General features: G+C 36.6%; 1 protein-coding gene across 4 annotated transcripts in view; it reads right to left on the bottom strand.

The window, feature by feature from the left end:
- Positions 1–24,492, bottom strand: part of CC2D2B (coiled-coil and C2 domain containing 2B) — a 74,829-nt gene that overhangs the window by 39,982 nt on the left and 10,355 nt on the right. For 3 of the 4 annotated variants that reach the window (XM_088128936.1, XM_088128933.1, XM_088128935.1), the window contains 14 exons: positions 23,488–23,665; positions 20,658–20,791; positions 20,415–20,540; positions 19,410–19,619; positions 17,818–17,915; positions 15,915–16,055; positions 14,070–14,133; positions 13,707–13,828; positions 12,351–12,528; positions 8,028–8,178; positions 6,913–7,060; positions 5,124–5,262; positions 3,048–3,251; positions 1,091–1,183 (listed from right to left, as the gene is read on the bottom strand). In XM_088128936.1, coding sequence (XP_087985062.1) covers positions 1,091–1,183; positions 3,048–3,251; positions 5,124–5,262; positions 6,913–7,060; positions 8,028–8,178; positions 12,351–12,528; positions 13,707–13,828; positions 14,070–14,133; positions 15,915–16,055; positions 17,818–17,915; positions 19,410–19,619; positions 20,415–20,540; positions 20,658–20,791; positions 23,488–23,665 — 1,986 coding nt within the window. The remainder of the gene's footprint in view (positions 1–1,090; positions 1,184–3,047; positions 3,252–5,123; positions 5,263–6,912; positions 7,061–8,027; positions 8,179–12,350; positions 12,529–13,706; positions 13,829–14,069; positions 14,134–15,914; positions 16,056–17,817; positions 17,916–19,409; positions 19,620–20,414; positions 20,541–20,657; positions 20,792–23,487; positions 23,666–24,492) is intronic. The other variant, XM_088128934.1, reaches the window with a different exon arrangement.

Consider the following 24,492-nt stretch of genomic DNA (forward strand, 5'->3'; position numbering starts at 1 on the left):
GCCACGCCCAATTTTACCACCTTTTTTGCTGCGGTTTTTAGAGTAATCACTGTGGTCTTTAAGGGAATCATGCACCCATTAAGTGAATCCAGCTTCCTCCATTGACTTTGCTTGTCGGAAGCTCCCTGGGAAAGTCACAAATGGCAATCACATGACCCCAGGACGCTGCAACCATCATAAATACATGCCGGTTGCCAAGTGCCCAAATTTTGATCACATGACCGTGGGGATGCTGCGGAGGTCATAAGTGTGAGGACCAGTCTTAAATCAATTTTTTCAGCGATGTCATAACTTTGAACGGTCGTTAAACTTATTTATTTATTTATTTATTAAATCTATACGCTGTCCATTTCCCACAAAGGGCGACTCTGGGCAGCTCACAATTAAAATCCAAAACAGTAAAAACAATGAAAATATAAATATCCATATTAAAATTAGCTAATAACAATTCTATATAAAAAGACTATATACAATTCAAGATGATGGGGGGAGCAATATTGATTATCCCACCAGCCAATTCCAACAATGTGAGTCCCCTTCAGGCCCCAAGGCCATCTGGCACAGCCATGTTTTCACACTTTTCTGGTGTGAATGGTCGTAAATCAAGGACTATCTGTATTGTACTAAATTAAAGAAAAATGTGAGACATTATATGAATAGGGACTAATTCTTACTTGGTGCACAAGGTTTAAACAAATGTGTTTTGTATTGTTCAATATCCAGCTTTTGTATTAACAATATAACTACAATGCATTACTAGCACTCTATTCTTTGGATTAAAGCAGGCAAGCAATGTTTATATTGATATATCAGTGTTACTTATTTCTGTTCCACATGATTTATATTTGGATATAAACCATGGCTCTCTAGGAAATAGTTTGCATTTTGTTGTTGATGTTGTTAGAGCAATTATATCCTAGGCAGCATATAATACAGAAAAATGTACATATATAACACAATTTAGAATGACTGTCCTTGAGCTTGATACAAATGGAATAATACATTGCTTTTATTTTCAGTGCAATAAGTAGTTTCCAACCATATTTATATTAAGTAGTTTCCAACAATATTTATATTAAAACTATCATACCATCCTAACAAAGTTGGCAGAATTACTTCTTTGTGCAGAAATAGCATCCATATCTGTCATAAATTTGTCCTTTTCTAATTGGCTTCCATGTTCCTAAAAGAAGAAATAGGTTGTTTTTATCAATTAAAAGTAACATTAGATTGTTCAGCCAAACAAAAGATAGTATCTAAGTAACTATAATTATATTCTCTTTCTTGTAAGATATAGACTCCTGTAGTCTTAAGTAATAAGTACTGTACTTAGCATTTAGAATGGTACATTCTATTCATTTTAGTACAATTATATCTACATTTTCCTATAGAAATCTAATATTTTAGAAGTGAAGTGTTCATGAACCCAGATGCCCAACTGTCAGTCCTGACCAGGTCAAGAAACAGGAACAACTGGGATTTCAAGAATGCTCTTTATTGTTGTTAGGGCTTTATAACAGAATCTTGAAAGCCTGTCAAAGTTTCTCTCTACAGTACTATCACTTATACCTAACAAAAACAAGGTTATTTTGAGTTTCTCATGCTTTCTTATTTTCCAGGACCAAGTAATCTTTTCTGAAACTCCTCCCCATCCCCAGAGTCAGATCTGCATTCCATCACACCAATAGGAGCTACTGTTTATCAGGGCAATAAAAATGTTAGCACTGCCCAACCAAAGCAGATATTAACTCTCATTCATATCTAATGGCTAACTCTGGATGTCAACAGATGGATAAACGAAACAGCTATTTTAAAAAGATTTAGAAGGAAGAGCCTCCCCACCCACAGAACAATGCTTTGACAGCAGTCACAGTTTTTCTTTATTTGCATTTGAAGTTTCATGATAAATTATGATTCTGAAGTGGTAAGAGAGATGTATGGTTTGCAGTATTCACTGAGGGAAGATCTAAGAGGTGACAGGGAACATTCTGAGAACAGGCTGTGTTAGAAAGTTGGTAAAAAGTATGGTTGATTAATGTGAAATTCTGAAATTATTTTTAGGAGGAAGGTAACATCTGGGCTTTTCAGGATGGAACTGGAGGTTCACTTCAGAGCTCACTAAGCCTACAAGACATACTGATGGCCACTAGAAAACTATGAGACAACAGATGCAAATCAGAAAATATACATGGCTTGTCTATTAGGACTTAATAAGCTCTATCAGAATGAAGGTGCACAATAGAAGAGAATGTATGTAGATCAGGTTGAACAATGGAGTTCTTAGTGCTCCCTGAGCTTGGTTGTTTGTGTGCAGATGTTTCATTACATCAGGAATGTCAATGCTTGATGATGTTACCTAGCTGGGTAATGAAATGTCTGCAAGCAAACAACCAAGCTCAGAAAGCACTAAAAACTCCAAAGGTGCACAAACTGGTTGGCCAAAGGGCACTGTTTCCCTGCTTCCATTTTTATTTCTGCAATGGTAGATGGTGAAAAGCTCTTCTCCCTTCCACACTTCTCTACCATTCCCTCCTCCTGCCTGAAGATCACAGGAAGGAGGGACATCTCCATTTTATTTAATAACATTTATATACTGCCCCAATCTAAACAATTTCATAAACAATGAAAACCATTAAAACTCTAAGTAATCATCGTGTAAATTAGATAACTGCCTATGGTTCTTCCCTAAGACCAAAAGTCCTCTGAAACAAAAGAGTTTTTAATGTCTTACATAACATCAAGATGGCCAAGCCCAGGTATACCTCTAGTTGCAGCCTGTTTCTTAATGTGAAGATCACTCAGAGAAGGCCTGCCTTCTAACCCACACCACTTTTACTTCCCATGGAAGTTGGGATCTTGAGTAGACCCTGTCTAGATGTTAGGACAGGATGGGCAATATTATATTTAATAAGGCAATCCCTTATTATCCCAATGCCATACCATACAGGCCTTTTGTGAGATCCAGTTCTTATATTATCGTAGACAAACAAGACTGATGCCAGATTTTGTAAAATTAAACTTCAATATTTGTTGTTAAATTAAAATACCTGAAAAATTGTGTCAGGAATTTCTTTGTCAAAGAGAGGAATTTGCTGAAAAGAGTAGAAGCCCAACTGTCCTAAGTTCCTAAGCTGCAATAGCCGGAAACGTTTGCAATTTTGAATATCTTCTGCAGTAACAAAGTTAAATTCTTCTTGCAGTTGTTCCAGGCGAAAGTGTTTTGAATCATTTTTTTCCTGAGATTGTGCATACTATTAGAGAATATTAAATATAAGTTGGGACAATTCTGCTAAGTACAACAATTAAATACAAAACCTTTACTGCTCTGAACACTGTGTTCATATCCTGAAGAGGAAAAAATGTAACTAAATCTGCAAAGCTTTCGCCTTTCAGAAAGAAGAGATGCATGGATCTTATGGATCTATTTAATTTGATCTCTAAAATCTCTGTCAGACATGACTGACTTTTTTTTAGAAGGTTTCTAATTTGATGAAAACTTGTACCTCCAGATATCTCAGTTAAACTTGATACTTCATGCTAAAGGTAATGTCAGAATTTTATAACAGGCATCATACGTGTTATTGTATAACTATTTGCCACTGAATAAAAATATGGAGGGCTAAATTATTTTGGAAAGACCCTTATTCAGAAAATGATTGATTTTTAATTTCCTAAAAAAAAATAGCGCTCTTGAGACAAAAATAAAAATGCATCTAAACTAGAGAATAATTCCAGTTAGAATCAGTTTTTTAAAAATGTGTTTTGTATTCTTTTGGATGTATCTATATACTACTAAAACTCTCATTATGTTTATCTGTTTGTACCCTCAGGTTAGCCCAAATGGTGCATTATGCCGCAACAATTTTTGAATCAAGGTACCTAAAATCCACTAACTTAAAGAATGCATAAAAAATCTAGGATCCATTACTCCTATGGAATTGAAATTTCCATGATGTTCAGATCACGTTTTTTCCACAAAGTTGTGGCCGTTGCAGTATGCCCACAGTCATGAGATTGTGATTTCTGATGCTCCCTGCCAGCTTCCCACAAGTTAAGTCAATGGGGAAGCTGGCAGGAAGTCGGAAGTTACTCCCGCTCCCACTGCTTTTTCGCCCACCCATGGTCATTCTGTTTATCTGCTTAGGTAAGTAAATGTTGACTCGTTACTGAAGTTTGCTTACCACGACATTTTTCTATTTATGATATATACTCTTCTTAGATGATCACTGGACTGTCCAGCATTGGGTAAAAAAAATATGGTCAGCCTAAAATTTAATGTTAATTCTGATCACATCAGACTGCACTACCCTTCTCTGAAAGGATGACCCAACGGTTTGTCTAGTATGTATTAAAACAGTAGAACTGTTGCTGAAATACTATGAAAACTTCTGTTGGCAAACAAAAGTCAGTTTCTAGAAGTAATCAACCAGATGCATCTAGGAATTCAAAGCAAGACACTCACACTGTTTGTTTCAAACATCTGCTACATATTTCAGAAGTATACTGTTTCTGCCTGGAGAACCATGTAATTATCATAGTCAATAAAAATCTATATTTCAAATATGTATTTATCCTCCAATTTAATTTATTTTATAGACACCTAAGCTATGGATTAATCACGACAATGTATTTTGGCAGTCAGTTCCATAAGTCACATTATGTGAACAAACGCTTTCTCACCAGTCCTGTGTCTATTGCCAATCAATTTCATTTGGTAATGAAAATATCCTATATTATAAGAGAAGAAAAAGCTCTCCTTCTATATCTGCTTATACTGTAAGGTTTTGTTTTGCCAAATATGTATAACCCTACTTGTACTCTCCTATTTGTTAAGGAGGAATCAAAGCTACAATGAAACAAGTTGGATAAAAGGATTAGAAACAGCTGTAAACTTGGTTCTTATACAATTAATACATAAGCTATAGGATCATTAAGAGTTAATAAGGAACAACGGAAACTTTCTAGTTATCAACAATTATTACAAAGTCCTGATTTAGTTTCTTAGTCAGTGTTTCTCGGTCCTTAAATTATTATTTAGAATAAAGAAGATACTATTCCTTAATTTTTATTACACTGTTTTTCTTCAAAGAAATGAAACTTCATTACAAAAACTTCATCATTACCATAATTAACTCAAACAAATCTGAGTAGTAAGGGTCATTCGGGTCAATATTGATGTCTTTTGCCCAGTCAATAAGTTTCTGGATATCAGAATGCCACCAAATTCCAGTTCCTTTTCCTGAACTCATATTCCTTGGTACCCTAAAAAAAAAAAATTAATATTAAAGAACAGTCTCATTATAAGACCATAATTGGAAAAGAGGGGCCTCTGTCAAAGATTATGGATTTCTTTTAGCACTTTAAAATAGTCACTGCATGTGAGCTGCAAGATATATTCCAGGACTTTAAATCATATGGTCAGAGGATTTAGAAAGGGGCCCTAAATCATAAGAGTGTGGAAAAGACCCTGAAAATAAGTCAACGGGGTTATAAGCCTGAAATGTTGGCTAGTGGGAGCAAGACTGTGCTGCACCCAAAAATATTTAAGAAAGTAGTCATTTCTGGGAATAACTGCGTACTTCTTAGCTTTGGGCAAGATCTATATTTATGGATGGTTTTAGGAAAACTTTGTATTTGTAGCAGTAATAGCTATGACAATAAGCTGAACGCTTACATGGCATTTGAAGTATTGGTCTGTACCCATTTTGAGGTTAGGTAGGTAGCAAGGAGTTGTGATGAGGGCATCTAGTATAGGCCCAAAGCAGGGAAATTTCATGTCAGGTCCAGCTTAGGGCTCAAGGACCAGTGTCCCTCCAATGGTGGCTATCAAGCATAAAACAAATTAACATATGGCATGCTTACAACTGGCCATCCATTCCTAGCCAGTTAGCTGGAGACAGGTTATGCCGTCAGCAAGAAGATTGGCAATACATGTCACCTGTGTCCAGGATCTATGCTATACCAAAACCTAATGCCAACATTTTCCCACTTTCTAAGCAAATCTTCAAGTGTATTACAGGTAGTCTTTGCTTATCAACCACTCATTCAGTGACAGTTCAAACTTACAAAAGCACTGAAAGTAGAGACTTACAACTGGTCCTTGAAGTCGCAGCCATCACAGTGTCCCCACAGTCATCTGATTACGATTCAGCCACTTGGCAAACAATGCACATTTACATCAGTCGCAGTGTCCCACGGTCACATGATCACCATTTGCAAAATCAATGGGGAAGCCAGCAGGAAAGTACAAGTCATGGTCATGTGACATCATGCTAAACAACCTGCAATGATTCACTTAATGACTGCAACCGAACTGCATTGTAAGTCAGCATGGTCATGTGACGTCACACTTAACAACTGCACTGCTTAGCGACAGAGTTGCCAGTCCCTACTGTGGTCGCTGAGTGAGGACTACCTGTACTTGTATCCATTTCACACCCCCTCCATGCCCTACTTAACTGGTTTAAGTCATGAGAAACTCTATGAGTTTTCCAGAATTCCAGAAAATAAATAATAATAACAAATAAATAATAATAAAATACTTTTGGAGTGGGGGGTAGGGAACTTGTAGAAATAGCTAGCCATGATCTTGCTATCCCAAAGCCTGCAGTTTATAACTGCTTCAAACTGAAGTGCAGAAGTAATGTAGATATATGCAATTAGATTAGCCTCATTCTGTCAGCCTGGTTTCTAGTATGAATTATCTGGCTCTACCATGAATTAGAATTCATAGATTCCTTGCAAGACAAAAAAAAGAGATACATGGTATGGCAGTTCATATATTGCAGAAAAATAAGAAAATTTAGATTGAATAGATAAATTTTTGCAAAAGCAAATTAAGAATAAAAATAAAAACTTGAAAATCGGTCAAGCAAATAACTAACAGCAAAATTAATATATAACTATTACTACCTGTTGGAGGAAATGTGTGCATGTTGAAAAGTAGGTGCCAAAGGAATTCCTTTGTCATTAACTGCCCAAGATAAAGAATACATTAATTTTCCTGATGTCAAAATACATAATTCTTCTGTTTCATTTTCACCAAGAAAAAAAGTTACATCTATAATATAAACATAACCAAAACAAACATTTTTGTAACACCAGACTATTAAATGCCACAGCATATTCATTGGTATACGTAACGTTTAGATGCTTAACTTCTGGGATTAACACTCTACTCACTTTCTAATGACAAACTTTTGGAGCTTAATGTTAGGGCCAAATTGGTCACAATAAAATAGATCTGACCAATAAAAATAGGTATATGAAAGCCTGTTTTTAAATAAAAGAAGGTTCAGATAAGCAAAAACCCTTCATCCCACCAATCATTTCCTTATAGTCTGTTCCCACAGCATGTTTGAATTGTACTTCAGCTAGCAATGGAAACATCAGGACCACTAACTTACTAAGGTTTCTTCCTGGCACACATGAGCATTTGAGATATATATTACTGAAAATAATGGGAATAAAAAACCAAATCATTCCAAAAGGAGGACTTTGAAAAGTTTTAAATAATTTAGAAAAAAATGTTACATTTGGAAAGGGGTTGCAAGGACTTTTTTAAAAAACAATCTGGACCCAAAGATATTGTGAGAGTTTTCAGCCTTAGTATATTTACAGAAGTGCCAGCCTTTCATGGAAGCTGCTTCCTCTTTACAACTCTGCATGGCATGACACGGCCATTCTAGGAAAAAGTGCAAAGCACCAGCAATCTCGGTAGGAAGCCCAGAGCTGCTGTAAATGAACAAGTTATTTTTACTGATAAAACGAACAAAAGGCAAAATTCAGAGACATGGTTTTCAAAATGACACCTAATTCCTCTCTGCTTCTAAATGTAACACCAAATACTTCTTTGCTTCATTTTGTATTGTATTGCATTTAAAATCCAGAGAAAATAAAAACAGTGAAACTGAAAATCTGCCTTGCAAAACATGCAGTGAAACAGAGTGGATTTACACCAATCCACATAAAGCAGCTGTAGAGAACAGCAGCTGTCTATGTAATTTGAAGAAATATGGTTAACTTACTGCTCCCCACTGCTCCATCTGAAGGTTTAACTTGCTGTTCACAGCTAAACTCTAACTCATCCAAAACATCCTTGCTTTTCAATATGCAATTATTAGGAAGAGGTAAGTACACTTTGGCCAGCAGTGTTGCTTTTTTATTTGATTCCATAATCTAAAATGTAATATAGCATATAATGTAAACCAAAGGAATAGCAATCTGTGCCAAAGAAGACCCCAAACTAGTTAACCAAAGTAAAAGAAGAAAAACACATAATCAAAGAACTCCCCAAAATTCTATATAGATAACCTGCTAGGTTAATATTATAAATATATGTATCTAGTACCAAAAAGGTCACTTTTTGTGGATTGCTGCTACCTAAACAGGGATTTTTTGTTGTTCAGTCGTTAAGTCATTTCCGACTCTTCGTGACCCCATGAACCACATCGCGCCAGGCCTTCCTGTCCTTCACTGCCTCCCTGAGCTGGCTCAGTTTCATGCTCATTGCTTAGTAACCATCTCATTCTCTGCTGTCCTCTTCTCCTTTTGTCTTCAATCTTTCCCAGCGTCAGGGTCTTTTCCAAGGAGTCCTCTCTTTGCATTAGGTGACCAAAGTATCTGAGCTTGAGCTTCATTATCAATCCTTCCAATGAGCAATCAGGGTTGATTTCCTTTAAGATTGACTGGTTTGACCTCCTAGCAGTCCAGGGGACTCTTAAGAGTCTTCTCCAGCACCACAGTTAAAGGGATCAATTCTTTGGCGCTCAGCCTTCTTTATGGTCCAGCTCTCACAGCCATACATTACTACTGGAAAAACCATAGCTTTGACTATGCGGATCTTTGTTGGCAAGGTGACGTCTCTGCTTTTTAATATGCTATCTAGGTTTGTCATAGCTTTTCTCCCAAGGAGCAAGCGTCTTTTAATTTCATGGCTGCAGTCTCCGTCTGCGGTGATCTTGGAGCCCAAATAAATAAAGTCTGTTACTGCTTCCATTTCTACCCCATCTATTTGCCAGGAACTGATGGGTCCAGATGCCATGATCTTAGTTTTTTTAATGTTGAGTTTCAAGCCAGCTTTCACACTCTCCTCTTTCACCCTCATCAAGAGGCTCTTTAGTTCTTCTTCACTTTCTGCCATTAGGGTGGTATCATCTGCATATCTGAGGTTGTTGATGTTTCTCCCTGCAATCTTAATTCCAGCTTGTGATTCTTCCAGCCTGACATTTCTCATGATGTACTCTGCATATAGGTTAAATAAGCAGGGTGACAGTATACAGCCTTGTCGTACTCCTTTCCCTATTTTGAACCAATCGGTTGTTCCGTGACCGGTTCTAACTGTTGCTTCTTGTTCCGCATACAGATTTCCCAGGAGACAGGTAAGATGGTCTGGTACTCCCATCTCTTTAAGAATTTGCCACAGTTTGTTGTGATCCACACAATTGAAGGCTTTTGCATAGTCAATGAAGCAGAAGTAGAGGTTTTTCTGGAACTCTCGTGCTTTCTCCATGATCCGGTAGTTCTCGGTTCATGTATTGCTGAAGCCTAGCTTGTAGAATTTTGAGCATAACCTTGCTAGCATGTGAAATAAGTGCAATTGTGTGATAGTTTGAGCATTCTTTGGCATTGCCCTTCTTTGGAATTGGAACGTAAACTGACCTTTTCCAACCCTGTGGCCACTGTTGCGTTTTCCAAACTTGCTGGCATATTGAGTGCAGCACTTTAACAGCATCATCTTTTAGTATTTTAAATAACTCAGCTGGAATACTGTCATCTCCACTAGCTTTGTTGTTAGTAATGCTTCCTAAGGCCCACTTGACTTCACTCTCTAGGATGTCTGGCTCAACGTCAGTGACCACATCAGCGTGGGCATCAGGGACATTAAGATCTTTCTTGTATAGTTCTTCTGTGTATTCTTGCCACCTCTTCTTAATCTCTTCTGCTTCTGTTAGGTCCCTGCCTTTTCTGTCCTTTATCATGCCCATCTTTGCACTAAACATTCCTTTGATATCTCCAATTTTCTTGAAGAGATCTCTAGTCTTCCTCATTCTATTGTTTTCCTCGATTTCTTTGCATTGTTCATTTAAGAAGGCCTTCTTATCTCTCCTTGCTATTCTCTGGAAATCTGCATTCAGTTGCTTATATCTTTCCCTTTCACCCTTGCTTTTCGCATTCCTTCTTTCCACAGCTATTTGTAAAGCCTCATCAGACAGCCATTTTGCTTTCTTGCATTTCTTTTTCCTTGGGATGGTTTTAGTTGCTGCCTCCTATACAATGTTACGGACCTCTGTCCATAGTTCTTCAGGCACTCTGTCTACCAAATCTAATCCTCTAAATCTATTCATCACCTTCACTGTGTACTCACAAGGAATATGATCTAAGTCATACCTGAGTGGTCTAGTGGTTTTCCCTACATTCTTCAATTTAAGCCTACATTTTGCAGTAAGAAGCTCATGATCTGAGCCACAGTCAGCTCCTGGTCTTGTTTTTGCTGTCTGTATAGAGCTTCTCCATCTTTGGCTGCAAAGTATGTAATCAATCTGGTTTCGGTATTGACCATCTGGTGATGTCCATGTGTAGAGTCGTCTCTTGTGTTGTTGGAAAAGAGTGTTTGCTATGACTAGCTTGTTCTCTTGACAGAACTCTATTAGCCTTTGCCCTGCTTCATTTTGTACTCCAAGGCCAAACTTGCCTGTTATTCCGATTACTCCTTGACTTCCTACTTTAGCAATCCAATCCCCTATGATGAAAAGGACATCTTTTTTTGGTGCTAGTTCTAGAAGGTGTTGTAGGTCTTCATAGAACCAGTCAACTTCAGCTTCTTTGGCATCAGTGGTTGGGGCATAGACTTGGATGACTGTGATATTGAATGGTTTGCCTTGGATACGCACTGAGATCATTCTGTCGTTTTTGAGGTTGTACCCCATTACTGCCTTTCCCACTCTCTTATTGACTATGAGTGCAACTCCATTTCTTCTAAGGGTTTCTTGCCCACAGTAGTAGATATAATGGTCACCCGAATTAAATTCACCCATTCCCGTCCATTTCAGTTTGCTGATTCCCAAGATGTCGATGATCAATCTTGTCATCTCATGTCTGACCACATCCAGCTTGCCTTGGTTCATAGATCTTACATTCCAGGTACCTATACAATATTGTTCTTTACAGCATCGGACTTTCTTTTCGCTTCCAGATACATCCACAGCTGAACGTCCTTTCGGCTTTGGCCCAGCCACTTCACTCTTTCTGGAGCTACTTGGAATTGCCCTCCGCTCTTCCCCAGTAGCATATTGGACACCTTCCGACCTGAGGGGCTCATCTTCCGGCGTCATATCTTTTAGCCTTTTGACATTGTCCATGGGGTTTTCTTGGCAAGGATACTGGAGTGGGTTGCCATTTCCTTCTCCAGTGGACCACATTTTGTCAGAACTCTCTGTCATGACCTGTCCGTCTTGGGTGGCCCTGCACGGTATAGCTCATGGCTTCACTGAGTTACATAAGCCCCTTCGCCACGACAAGGCAGTGATCCATGAAGGGGAAACAAGGATAATGTAGTATAATGACTAACTTCTTGGAAAAATCAAGGTTCCCATCTCCATCTGGCCACGCACTTTGCTGAGTGCCTTTGGCTCATCTGTTTTCCTTCACTCCAACCTATCGCATAGGGTTGTTGTTGTGAAAAATAAAATTAGAAAAGGTCCTTATGTATACTAACATAAGTTCTCAAAAAACAAAAAAACAAAAAAGGAGAACAGTCAGAAAAAAAGCAAGATAGAATGCAATAAATAATAAATAAATAATATCTAGGGCCAACCACCTTTTCAGATAGAGGGCAGCATTGCATGATTTTGCACTATAGTGAAGGCACACGCAACATTTTTGTAAATGCTAAAAAATTAAAATGCAAAGTAAAAGTAATCAAAGTTTTGAATTCTGTGTGTTAACATAGAAAATGCACAGTACTCAGCTATCTCATGAGATTCTGCCCTTTCTTCAGGGTTATTTTTAATTCTGGAGGTCAGTGGATACCATGCAAGGAGACCACGGACACTGTAATGTCAATCTCCAACATACATTTTGCAAAGTGACAACTGGCCGAATCTCCTGGAATGTATAGGTTAGTAATCGCAGCATATTACCTTTGCAAACATCATGCAGCACACAATAAGTTCATTCAACAAGCACATCAACTACGTGCTCATTCTAGGATACAATTGTTAAATATAAAAAGTCCCCTCAAAATAATAGGAACAAATCAACTTTCACTAAGACAACAATTTTGTAAAGAGAACATGATTAGACTTCAATTCCAACATTCTCCTGAACCATTCACATCTGCATAGTCATACCTCTAACTGAAGGGACTCAGACCAGTTTAAAATCTGAATTCTAAAATGTTGTTGAAATGTTACTTTAAAGTCTTCACGAAGAGAAAGCTCTGGAGTGCAAGAGACCAGTTTATTATTGTAATATATTTTAATAAAATATTTCTCCATTTTGACCTTTTCCCTTCTCTTCCGTTCTTCTCTAAAAATAAACAAAATTAATATTTTATTTAGACATACCGTCACACAAAAGAAACTACAGGTAAATTTCTGCAGCAAAAGAAATGAAGCATGACTTTAAACATTTCCTAGATTGAGGTTCTGAACATTAAAATAGTGTATTGAATGTTAATAGTACAATCTATTCCAAATAAAGATTAGATTATAGTTATGGTTTAAATTTTCAGTCTGCATTTCAACCCAAGTTTGGCACAGGGACACTTTGGTCGTCCTGTTGGATTATCTGTACCAGGACAGAGAAGGGGAGGGTGACTTTGTTAATATTCCTGGATCTTCCTGTAGGTTTTGATACAGGTAGTCCTTGGGTTACAACGGCAATTGGGATAGGGATTGCCATCGCTAAGTGATGCAGTCATAAAATGCGATGTCACATGACTGCATTGCTAAGTGACGGCAAGCCCAGTTGCTGTTGTAACTCCAAGACACGTGGGCCCTTAACCGGGAAGAGGCGAAGTGCCAGGTAAGGAGCACAGGGGTGCCATGGGGGTGTGGAGGGGGTGCTGCGAGGGAGGGCCTGGGAGGGCTGGCAGAGGCCACGCACAACTCACAGGAGGCCAAGGGAGGGCCTGGAAGGGCTGGCAGAGACTGCGGGTGGGTGGGAGGATTGCTGTGGGCAGGAAAAAAAGCAGGAGTGACTTACCAGAGCAACTTGCAACCTTCCCTGCCAGCCTTCCAATTGACTTTGCTTGTGGGAAGCCAGCAGGGAAGGTCACAAATGGCGATCACCTGACCATGGGTCCCTGCGACATTATAAGCGTGAACTAGGCACCCAAGCACCTAGGTGCTATGGTAGCCAGAACTTCGGAGACCAGTTGTACATCCATTTTTTTCAGTGCTGCCATCACTTTGAACGGCCACTGAATGAATGGACGTGAGCCGAGGACTACCTGTACTATTAACCATAGTATTCTTCTAGAGAGCTTGAATGAACTTCAGTTCAGTTGGGCTACTTTGGGTGCTACCAGAAGATGATTACCAGGAGAGGTCTATTCTATATAAAATTGCAGTGTGAAGATGGCTGGGATAGAGGGAGGAAGAAGAAGCCATTTTACTCACAGATGGCAAAGGATGTATCTGCAAAATTAAAAAAAAATAGCTGCTGAAAAGTAAAACAAAGTGGAAAGAAAATGTGGAACTCACAGTGGGCACAATTTTGCTGCTGTTATTTCTGGAATAAAAGTCAGATGTGGAATGAAAAATGTTTTCTTTCCTTCTCCAAGGTCTGTTAAAGGTTGAGAAGCACAAGTTGAGTCCGAAGAATCCTAGAAGTCAATATTAATATTTTGATTATAACTGATACTCTCTCAAACAATAATGTCTGCATTCGTATTGGCTTTTTTTTTTTCAAACACACACATTTTATACAAAATTCTATACTGGTTTGCTGACATCACAATATTCATCAAAGATATCTAGGTTCCTAGAATAAATATTAGATACTAATCACGTACATATAAAAAGGAAGCAATATTGTTTTCACATTTAATTTTATTCTTTTCTTACCTCTTCTTCATCATCTTCTGCTATTTTGACCTCATATTCATCCAATTCAGAATTACATGTTTGCCTTGTTGATATATGAAAAATAAATAACAGACTTTCAGTAGTGCACAGTCAACACTGAGGTTCGAGTTGTATATTACTTTCTCCCCTCCTTTTTAGTAATGAAAGAGAATGCAATTAAGGATGGAAAAGTGGAGAGCAGTGCTTATTCTTTTCATTGCCCTTTATACCCAATATAATCAACTGCAGCTTCTAATGATGATTTTGCATTTAAAAATGCCAGCTATCAAGAGAAAGAAACACTCAACATCATCCAAGGTAAAATATAATCTTGATATATTATTTAATACTATCACTAAGTTATAGTCTGGAAAGCAGAAGTGTATGATTAACATATTGCTACTGTCAACCCAAGCTGTAAATAATTTCAAGGCCACAAGGTTTACCTTCGTTTCCTTTGGACAAAAATATCTGGAAAATTATGGCATTTGATGGTGGTACATAACCTGTCCACTCCTACAAAATTCTCTGTGCCACTCTAGCAATAAACAAATTGCATTTTCCACTAATGTTTGCTTTCAGAGCCCCAAAACTCAGCTCTCCATGGCTATATCTGTGTGTGTGTGTGTGTGTGTGTGTGTGTGTGTAAAACTATAATTAATGTAAGATGAAGAAACCTGAATCCTCCACCTGCCCCAATCTAGTGTTTAATAGTATTTTTAATTTATAGTATTTTACATGACCATTTTCCCTCCCAACACCCCTGTGAGAGTAAGTAGCCCAAAGTGACCCAATTAGCTGGACAAGAACATGACTCTCCCTACTCCTTGTCCAACTTCTTAGCTATCACCGCTTTGGCCCTATCAGTTCTCTCAGTCTTTCTACTGTGTATCTGGGAAGGGTAGTTGAAATTCAGAAATGTTTGCTTAAAAGTGGCTTGCTATTTCATCTAAATCAACATCCTACGATTGCCATTAATTATGGCTTATGAAATTAAATTATGAAACAAGCCATATATGTGGACTAAACCATAATATTCAGAAATGCCTTCAATATTCATATACCATGTGAAAAAAAAAGTTTAGCAGTTATTTATATCTATTGAGCTTTCCAGGAATTTCTCTTTATGTACTCTGCTCTGCCACATGCAGTTTTTATGCCTTCTAAGCTTCTTATTTGTTAATTTTAAGGATTATGTCAACACTTAATGGAGCTGTGCAAAACATGTTAAAAAAATTGTTCCATCATCAATCTCAGTGGAAGGGAAATTGCAAAATAAAGGTTGGAATGGTCAGTTTTGAGGTTGGACCACTTCTGGTAAGGACAGAACAGTCACTTTTGACACTGAAACACTTCCGGTAAGCCACTAGTAATCAGAAGAGGTCATTTCAGAGTCAGAACATTTCAAACCTGAAATATTTTAAAACCTTCACTGTTTAGTATATCTTAAACCACAATGTGTTATAATTATTCAACTATGTTTTATATGTTTATGTATATGAAGCAGAGGCAACTAAACAATAAATACTATACAAGTAGACTTCCTCAGGTTGAGTTCAGTTCTTGGGGACTGCCTCGATACATTTGTGGTTTTTTCTTTAAAAGAATATGGAAATGATTTGCCAATGCAATGTTCTGTTTTTGTTTTTGTTTTCCTTGCTTCTCGCTCTAATCTACAGCCTTGGAACATCCTGGTGGTCTCCCATCCAATGACTAACCAACTCAAAACATACTTTTTCCAAGATAATTCAATGTTGCTTAGATGTTGCCATTGCTGTGATAATAATTTTTATAGAGAATTAATAGACAAATACTAATTGCATTATGAATGCTTTATGTATTTACCTTTGAAATTGCAGCTTTATAGTTGTACTGATAAAGCCTTGTTGTTTACGTAAAGACTTCATCTGTTTCCACACTTTCAGCATACTTTGTATTAAATAATTATCTCGTTGTTGTTCTTTGTCATATAATATTTTAGTATTCCTTTTTAAAATGAAAATAGGAAAGAAAAAAAACAAATGATCACAAAATTAAAGTGATAATTTTATGACTTCCAGCCTTTAAAACATGACAAAAGCTAAACATTAATTTATCCTGTATGGAATGCAAATACACCAAAAAGCTTTTCACATATAATGCACATTATAAGTATCTTCTTGTGAAAAGGGAGACACATCACAAAAAATAAAAGATTATCTGAGACATAAACAAAATTCACTATTAATTAGGATCTCCAATTTCCATCATACTTGAACTTTCAACATTCAAACACAGATCATGAGATTTATTATTAAAACTATTAGTCAGTTACATCCTAGCTGCGCTTAATATATTTGTGATTTATTCTTTTTCACTTGTCAGTGTACATATAAGAGTAACCAAACCAGACCATGTCTCACTTCCATCCACTCTATAATTCTGCTATATAAGTTTGATAGCACTGTAGTTCTCAACTTTTCATATACTGTAATACATCTCACTCCATCAAAGTACCTGAGTGTTGCCATGTTAGAAAAGCAAAGGTACTTTTCCTCCCAAAGGACATTTTTTATTACATTTATCATCTGCAATAAATATAAAGGAGTAACTTCTATGAAGTCTAGCCCTGCTGACTGAGAAACACTAGACCTGTTGCCTTGCCTTGCAAGATAGTTATAAATACTAGAATTTTTCTCTAAGTAGATATGTATTGTTCTTTTCTTGTCTCTCAATTAATGAGCTGCTAGAATTACAGGCCCAGCAGATGTAACATAAGAAATCTATTATCAGAATAGCCTATAGCATTAAAAACAGTCATGGAGGGTTAGATTAAATCCTTACCCAGTACAGGTAGTCCTCGCTATCCATCTTATTTAGCAACTGTTCACAGTTACAATGGTGATGAAAAAGTAACTCTGCAACCAATCCTCTCATTTATGACCTTCACAGGTATGTAAAGCAAGGAAAAGCCAGTTTGGTGTACAGGTAGTGCCCAGTTTAGAAACAAGTTCCATTCCACGGTCTGCCCTTAGATCGAATTTGTATGTAAGCCAGAACAGGATTATTGTATAATACTGTATAAGTAATGTTGTGTAATTAACTCCAACCATTGTATATTTAACTCAAATCACTGCATTTAACTCAAATTTTGCTGCAATAGACTCTGTTCTTAACTATGGGTTGTCGGTAAACTGGGCATTCTTAACTCAGGGTCTACCTGAAGTGGTTAAAGTGTTAGCCTAGAAACCAGAAGACTGATTTCTAGACCAGCCTTAGGCATGAAAAACTGGCTGGGTGACTTTGGGCCAGTCGCTCTCTCTCAGCCCAACTCACCTCACAGGGTTGTTGCTGTGGGGAAAATAGGAGGAGGAAGGAGTATTAGTATGTTTGCTGCCTTGAGATGTATATGAAAAAAAAGGCAGGATAAAAATCTAAAAAAAAAAAATCATAAAATTGTGATGTTTCACTTAGCAATTACTTCTCTTAATGACCAAGTTACCAGTCCCAATTGTGGTCACTAAACAAGGAATACCTGTACTGTGTTCCCAATCAGCTCCCCTTTCCCCTCCATGTACTGATCTGGCCTTTTGATGACTATCCTACTCATAATGTGAAAGATAATCAGTAACTCTTAAATTGGTTACTTGCATTTATGTTCAGACACTGTACAAATCACATGAAAACAGACAAATAAAATAAAAATTATCATTAACAAAAACATAACACATCTGCAGCATGTTTGGAACTCTCCAATGTAACAAGATACCTTATTTGTGATCTGTAATCCTTTAAAGTGTTTGTGCTCAACTGACTTGTTTTTAAATTTCTTTCTGCTAGTTTTGTAGCACTTATTAAGGCTTTGAGCTATAATAAAAATAATTTAGAATTTGTTAACTGTTATTAGCAAATAAGCATTAACAAGTGGAAAAAGCAGTTTGTAAAACCGATGCATGTTTTTAAAGTGGAAAAGTTCTACACTCAGCACCCATGATGTAAACATACAAAATAAAAAGAATAGTCATAGAAATTCTGGATATTTCCAGCATAGATATTTGGTTCATAAAAAACAAATAAGCTTCAACCTTGTACAACTAACTCTTCCAATTCATTCGTAAAAGAAGTAAGGATAACCACAATTTGGCTTCATCCAGCTGACTCATATTAGAAAAAGAACTTTGCAGTACAGGATCATTGGCCTGCTCTAGAATCTTTTTTATGTTCTGGAAGTACAATATAAAAAAACTAAACAAATTATGACCATAAATAGTTCTCTGTATGGTAAATTGAATTCATCATAACAGTCTTTTAAAAGAGATATCCATTATCCAGTGCCAATATTTCTATTACTATAAATTGACTAAGGTTCTATATGTCCTATTATCTTAGCAAGTAAAAAGAGTACATTGAAAAACAAGCAATACATAGTATGTTCCCCCACAGACACATTTTCAGCCCAAGAGCCTCTAAGCATATGAATCTTTTGTGTTTTGGAGGTTAGTGGGAAGGAAACTATAGAATACAGTTTGCATTGATTTTCAAACTATATCCAGATGTAGGGAACCTTCATAGATCATTCGTTTATACATATACATATGTATAAAACCCTGTATAACACATCATGATCCTATGCGTGGCTACTGAAAAGCCTGAATTTGGTGAGCTTTATACTGATATACTCAGAACACGTCTTCTGACCCAACTCTTCTCTTGTATGTGTCTACTGTACCCAATAAATTGTATTCGCTTCCCGTTACAATACTCCCCCCTCCTTATTTTTCCCATCAGCCTTGGTTACTGTTTTCTCTGTAACATTATACATGTGTGGTTTTTCTCTTATAGGGCTATTATTGCATTTTAGTTCAGATGGGCTAACCATGCAATACAAACATTGAGCTTATATCCTCTGCTTCTGTCACTACCAATTTTTAAAAATTGTTTTAAATGTGGTTATGCAAAATTATGACAAAGGAAAATAGAAAGGTGATTCCTACTGAAAATGAGTATGTGGGATGCATGAATGCAATTCAATTTTTTTTTAACAAAAACACTTCGAAGCTCGGGGGTGGCAACAATTCCCCACATATTTCTAGGAAAAATATTTTTAGACTATTCTGAATATTAATTTGACATGGTAATAATAAGTTTATTGCCTCATAAATATTGCAGTATTGTAATAAGCTATATAGAAGTAGAGCCCTAATCAAAATGAACAACATGTATAGATAGTATGAGAACAAAATATATTAAAGTTAGGCATATCTCTAGTCTTGAAACTGAGACATTCTGAGGTCATTCAAACAATATCCTTTCAAACCATTATAACTAGAATTGTAGAGTAACATAAAAACATTTTCTTACTTTTTCAGAAAGCAAGTTAGTAACATTTTGCTGTTGTCTTTTCTGAAAGCACTCATAGATGTCAAGCAACCTAACTGCCAACACTTGCTCACAATTAAAAAGAAAATGATGACTGAAGACAATACTTGATATGTAAAGATCTAGTTGATACATTTTATAGTAGCCATCAGACTTGGTTATGGCACAATTTTCCAGCTCAGGTCGCATTGCCTATTTTGGGGGTGAAAAACACAAAATCTTCTCTTAAAGAAAGTAATTTTGAAACAGCAATACAGGTCTTTTGAATTCAAAGTGTTTTGAATGAGAGACTGTGCTTCTTGGTATGCATATTTTTAGCAGGCTCTATAAATGAATCCAGGCTGAGAAAACCCTGTTTGACCAGAGAGATAAAAGTCGTGAGTCAACATAGAAAATTATATTTTTCTCATACCGTTTCAAACAGTTTTAAGAACTATTTCATCCTTGACTATTAGATATAAGACTGGGCCAAATACTATTTTTTAAGTATAAATAGCAATATGTGACAAAGCCATAGTTGTGGTAAGGTACACTTGTGTCCCCTAAAGCATTTGCATATATGAAATTAGCTTCCCAAAAAGTTCCTGAGCTGGTTCTCAGCTAATGCACGTTAACCCAAGTATTGCTGTGTTCTAAAATATAATGGCAGCCAGGCATAAAAAACTAATTCAGAATGAGTGGGGATCTCTTAGATGTTTGTAGCTGGCTCACTCATCTCTCCTCCAAAGCAAATGGAAAGTGATGAATAATAGCAATTATATCATAGCATCTCCACCAATCTTTCTGATGTTCCAAATCCTAGTGCAGGTCTTGCAAGAATACCGCCCCCCCCCCCATTTTATTTAATTGTGGTGAAAAAACAATTTCAACTAAAATATACTGTCAGTCCTCCTGAACATATGTAATACTTATAGGCAAAGCATATTGAACGTTGCCTAATGAAATATCCCTTTGTGAAGTAGAGTGAAAGAATAAAAACAAACAAACCTTTCTATATGTTGTCTTTAATTGTGTGATAGTTTTAACAGGGAATGGCACTATGGGATGGCTTGATTGCTTGATCGGAGAAGGTAATGATATTATTTCCCCACTTTCTTCAAACCAGCCTTTTGCCTTGATAAAGATGATTCAAAAGCACAATGAATATCAAGCAAACCAACAAACTTAACTGTTTAAAAAACAAAATATTTAGAAAGTAGTTCTTACAAAAAGCAAAATCATTATATTTACCCCTTCTTGCTGAAGGCGATTTTCCATTTTGTGGTACATCTTCCTAGGAATATAAGGCTTTCTTGGAATGTAAAAGCCTTCCTCTTCCAGGAGTCGTGGCAACATATTGATTGGTAGCTTACAGCTATGTATAACTGAGAATAATCAAGATGAGTTCAAGAATGATGTATACATATATAGAGATTTCAAAGTTAATTTAGTTTCCTTCCTTTTACTGGCTATATATTAAGAAAGGAGGTATACATTATTTGTGGAATATTTCTAATAGCAGCCCTATTAATCTGCTACATATGATACTCCTAATACAATGAATTGTCAATAAGAATTTACTTTCTTCAACTTTTGCTGTTCTAAGCTTTTTACTGCTGTCACATAGAGTTATGGGAAGATAAGGAAGTCTGAAACTTCATAACACAGAAACAATTGTGAACTATATTGTACCTACTAGTTATGGTACTTACCTTAAGTATATACTGAATATACTGCCAAGATTTATCAGAAATATCATTTTTTATATTTACCCATTTTTTAAAAAATTTACTCTTAAAAACAAGCAATAACATGTGTTCCTCTTGATCCATGGCATGGAGGCACAAAACAGCTGCAGAAGGCTCAGCTCAGCTACAGCCCAATGGGTGTGTGCACAATGTTCTTAGAATTTTCTTTTGGTGCTCTTTTGCTCTTCTCTTGTCCTTTCAGATCTAGTCAAGAGCAGATCCACTGATCTCTAGATAAAAAGTCAGCCATTAGACAAATCAGGCACTGAATCCACATTCCTTCTTTGGTAAAAGTCGCAGTGACCTGTAGGTCATTTAAAGTAATAATTATAAGTATTTCATTTGATTTTTTTTAACCATACTAATTTGAATTGTGAATAATTTGCACAAGACTATGAAGCACCTATCTCTTCAATCTTACTCCACCCAGATGTATGGGACTTCAGCTTCCAAAAATAATTGAGAGCTAGCAAAATGGTTGGAAGACTAGAGCAATTCCACTATGAGGAAAAAATATGGCTGTGGAGTCCTTGCGGTTCTCTGAGTTTGGTTGTTTTCTTGCAGACATTTCGTTACCCAACTAGGTAACATCTTCAGTGCTAGAAGAGGGTGATGTTTGCTCTATGTTTATATGCAGTAGCTTGCCCTTTCAGTGTTGGTGGGGGTGTTGTTTTCTCCTTGGTAATTCCTTGATTAGGCTGTTGTTTACCACTTGATTGTCTGAGTTGGTAGTTCCTTGATTAGGATATTGTTTACTGTTTGATTGTTTGTCTGGTGTTAATCCTGGTGTTGATCTCTGCCTATGGGGGTGTTGATTGCTGGTGAGGAGGTGTTCTGGTCTTTTTGTTTCCTTTTTATTGTCTCTTTTGAATAGTGTGTAGATGTTGTTTATCTCTACGTGCCTGTTGATGGCTGCCTTGTCTGAGTACCAAGCTTCCAGGAATTCCCTCACATTTTTGAATTTAGCTTGGTCTAAGTTGCTGACAATTTCCCAGTTGAAACTATAGTTAAGTCTGTCCATGTGTTGTGAGATTAAGGAGTTTTATTGTGCCTTCTGACTGCTACTTGGTGTTCATAGATGCGCTCTGCTAGCCTTCTGCCTGTCTGTCCTACATAGTGGTTGTTACAGTTCTTACATTGTATGGTGTAGATAATTCCTGTTTTTTCTTCTTGGGCTACTGGGTCTTTTGGTTTACTTAAGATGTTTTGGAGGGCTTTAGTTGGTTTGTGTGCTACAGAGATGCCATATGGTTGTAATAGTCTGTTGGTAGTTTCTGAGACTTTTCTGATGTATGGCAGTGTTATCTTTTTCATAGCTTGTTGGTTGTGCTGTAGTGGGTTGAGTGGTCAGGCACTTTTTGATAAAGTTGTATGGATATCCATTTTGTTGGAAGATGTTGAATAGGTGGCCTGTTTCCTTTTTCTGCTGTTCTGGGTTGCCACAGTGCGTTTGCACTCATTTGAATAATGTTCTTACACAGCTCCTCTTGTGGGAGGTTGAGTTGTTACTTTGGTAATGGAGTACTTGGTTAGTGTGGGTTGTTTTCCGATAGACTTGTGTTTCTAATTTGCCATCGTTTCCTCTGCTGATGTGAATATCCAGGAAGGGTAGTGTATTGTTGTTTTCTTCTTCTCTAGTGAATTTTATTCCTTTGAAGATGTTGATAGTTCCATGTGTCTTCTCTAGTTGTTCTTTATTATGACAAAGGTGTCATCTATATACCAGATCCATACTTTTGGTGGTATGTGTGGAAGTGCTATAGTTTCTAGACACTGCATTACAATCTCTGCTATGAGTCCTGACAATGGTGATCCCATGGGTGTACCTCTGATTTGTTGGTATATTTGTCCATCAAACTGAAAATAGGTAGTGAGACAGAGGTTGATGAGTGATTCTGGGTATTTTGATCTTGGTGTATTTGGTTAGATCGAGTGTGTTGTGTAGTACTGCTGACATGGATTCTTTCACTAGTTCTGGGTTTATGAATGTAAAGAGTGCTGTGACATCAAATGAGACCAACATTTCATCTTCATCTATTCATACATTTTTTTTATTTTCTGGAGATACTGTAGTGGGGAATTGATAGAAAATTCGCTCCCCTCTGTGAGATGTCCAAGTTTTTTTGTCAGTTCTTTCACTATATTGTATGTTGGGGTCTCTGGTAACGCTACAATTGGTCGGAGAGGTATGTCAGGCTTGTATATTTTAGAGAAAATGAAAACTACATCAAATTGCCCCAGTTCTGTCCTGAATCAGTAGATAGACCTAATATTTATATTTATGTTTATAAAATCAGTATCAATGTCATACCATCTTTTGAAACATATATTACCTGGTGATGTGCTTGGAAAAAAGAGGTGGTTCCATCCCTTTTCCTTGTCTACATTATTGAAATTACAGGTAGGAGATTTTACTTCAAGTAATTCTGTCAACATTTCTTTCTCATGGATGAGCAGTGGAGTTTGTTCATTTAAGTCACAGATGTTTTGAAGACAGCCAATTGTTGATTTCTATTGTTTATCATGAAGAAAAATAATGTGAAATAATAAATTCAGAAAAGATTGAACAAAAACTAACAATGAAACAAAATCTTCATTCAAATCCTACAACAGATACAGGTAATTCCTAGAAAAAAATATAGGTTCATATGTGAAATCCAGTTTGAATGAAAGGCAATGATGTCTTATCCATCCTTTAAATCCCCATTTACCTTCCATATTTGGCTGGGGAATCCCTAATCCTCTGGAGCAGATTTTGAGAACAAACAGAATTCCAGTAGTACAATACCAGATTCTACTTATATATGCAGTAAATGGAGGAATATCTTTATTAGAAACACAAAAAAGGTGTCAAAAAAGCAACTCTGTTGCCCACCAAATGATCCACTACATAGTAGAAAAGCTATAAATACTATAAATATTTTAAATGTATAAACTTGATAATTTGGTTTTTGATCTTTCAGTAGTACTAACAAGGAACTATCTTATTTGAAATAATTTAAAATAATTTATTCAATAACTTCTGTTACATTTTATTATATCATTAAACTTCACAGGTTTCATCAGACATGCATCAAGGCACTGCCTTCAAGGCAGAAATAAATGATTTCTCAATGTTCATGTTACTATTTTCCCACTATTTTTGAACTATACTTCATCAATACTTCAAACTTTGTAACTCATTTATGATAACTTCTTTCACAATTCAACAGCTTTTTTGAATTCAACATATCCAACATATGCTTAACAGGGAGCACACTAGGGATATAAAAATGTTTTGGACTGGAACAATCTGGCCCTGGGACATCCCATTTTTCATTTTGAACAGGCTAATTTGT

This window comes from Python bivittatus, unplaced genomic scaffold (genome assembly GCF_059951505.1).
Source record: "Python bivittatus isolate LINGU-HERP-01145 unplaced genomic scaffold, Pbiv_v1 ctg000780_np1212, whole genome shotgun sequence".
Taxonomy (NCBI): Eukaryota; Metazoa; Chordata; class Lepidosauria; order Squamata; family Pythonidae; genus Python; species Python bivittatus.